The sequence below is a fragment of the Otolemur garnettii genome, unplaced genomic scaffold (assembly GCF_000181295.1).
Source record: "Otolemur garnettii isolate 467f Iridium unplaced genomic scaffold, OtoGar3 scaffold00020, whole genome shotgun sequence".
NCBI classification, from domain to species: Eukaryota; Metazoa; Chordata; class Mammalia; order Primates; family Galagidae; genus Otolemur; species Otolemur garnettii.
The window spans coordinates 198920-199591 of record NW_003852415.1 but is presented as its reverse complement, the minus strand read 5'-3'; the positions used below and the strand labels follow the sequence as shown (position 1 = coordinate 199591).

General features: G+C 64.3%; 1 protein-coding gene across 1 annotated transcript in view; it reads right to left on the bottom strand.

Annotated features, from left to right (window-relative positions):
- The window catches only part of ACOT4 (acyl-CoA thioesterase 4), a 4413-nt gene extending 3908 nt beyond the window's left edge, over positions 1–505 (bottom strand). Inside the window, exon 1 of the mRNA XM_012803480.2 lies at positions 6–505. Within this exon, the coding sequence (XP_012658934.2) occupies positions 6–156 (151 nt within the window). The 5' untranslated portion in view covers positions 157–505. The remainder of the gene's footprint in view (positions 1–5) is intronic.
- Between the last annotated feature and the right edge of the window lie 167 nt (positions 506–672).

Here is a 672-nt window from a genome sequence, read left to right as displayed (position 1 = left end):
GTAGCGCGCGTGGGCCCGGAAGAGCGCGCCCCTCTCGTCGCGCAGGGACGCGCGCAGCGTGACCGGCTGCTCGGGGGCCAGGCCGTGCACGGCGATGCGCACCGGCTCGTCCCAGCAGCAGCGGCCCGCGGGCTCTAGGCTCAGCGTCGCCGTCATTTCGGACCGGAGCGGAGAAGCCGGAGACCTAAGTCTCGGGTGCGTCTAAAGTCGTGGTGTCAGGTCCAGAGTCCCGATGGGATCTGGCGTTCCTTGGCGTCAGGAGCGGTCGGCGCTGAGCCGCCCGGGAGGCGTCTGGTAGCGTGAGATCCGTGGACCCGACAGCCGGGAGTCCTCTGAGGCGAAAGGTACCCGGCTCCACTCCTGGCCCCGGGGCGGAGCGCGCGGGGGCGACCAGAGCTTGTGGGTGTGGCGCTAACCCGCCCTGAGGACGCTTCTCTGCCCCACATCTCTCTCACCTGCTGGACTGAAAGTTACTGCGTGTTCGATTCGTGGCGAAACCCGACGTAAATGAGGTGGAGTCCCTTCACGTGATCCATGACAATGTTTTTTAAAGTTTTTATGAGATATAACTTACTGGCTCGGCACCTGTACAGCAGCTAGGGCGCCAGCCACATACACCGGAGGTGGTGGGTTGGAACCAGCCCGGGCCGCCAAACAACAATGACAACTACA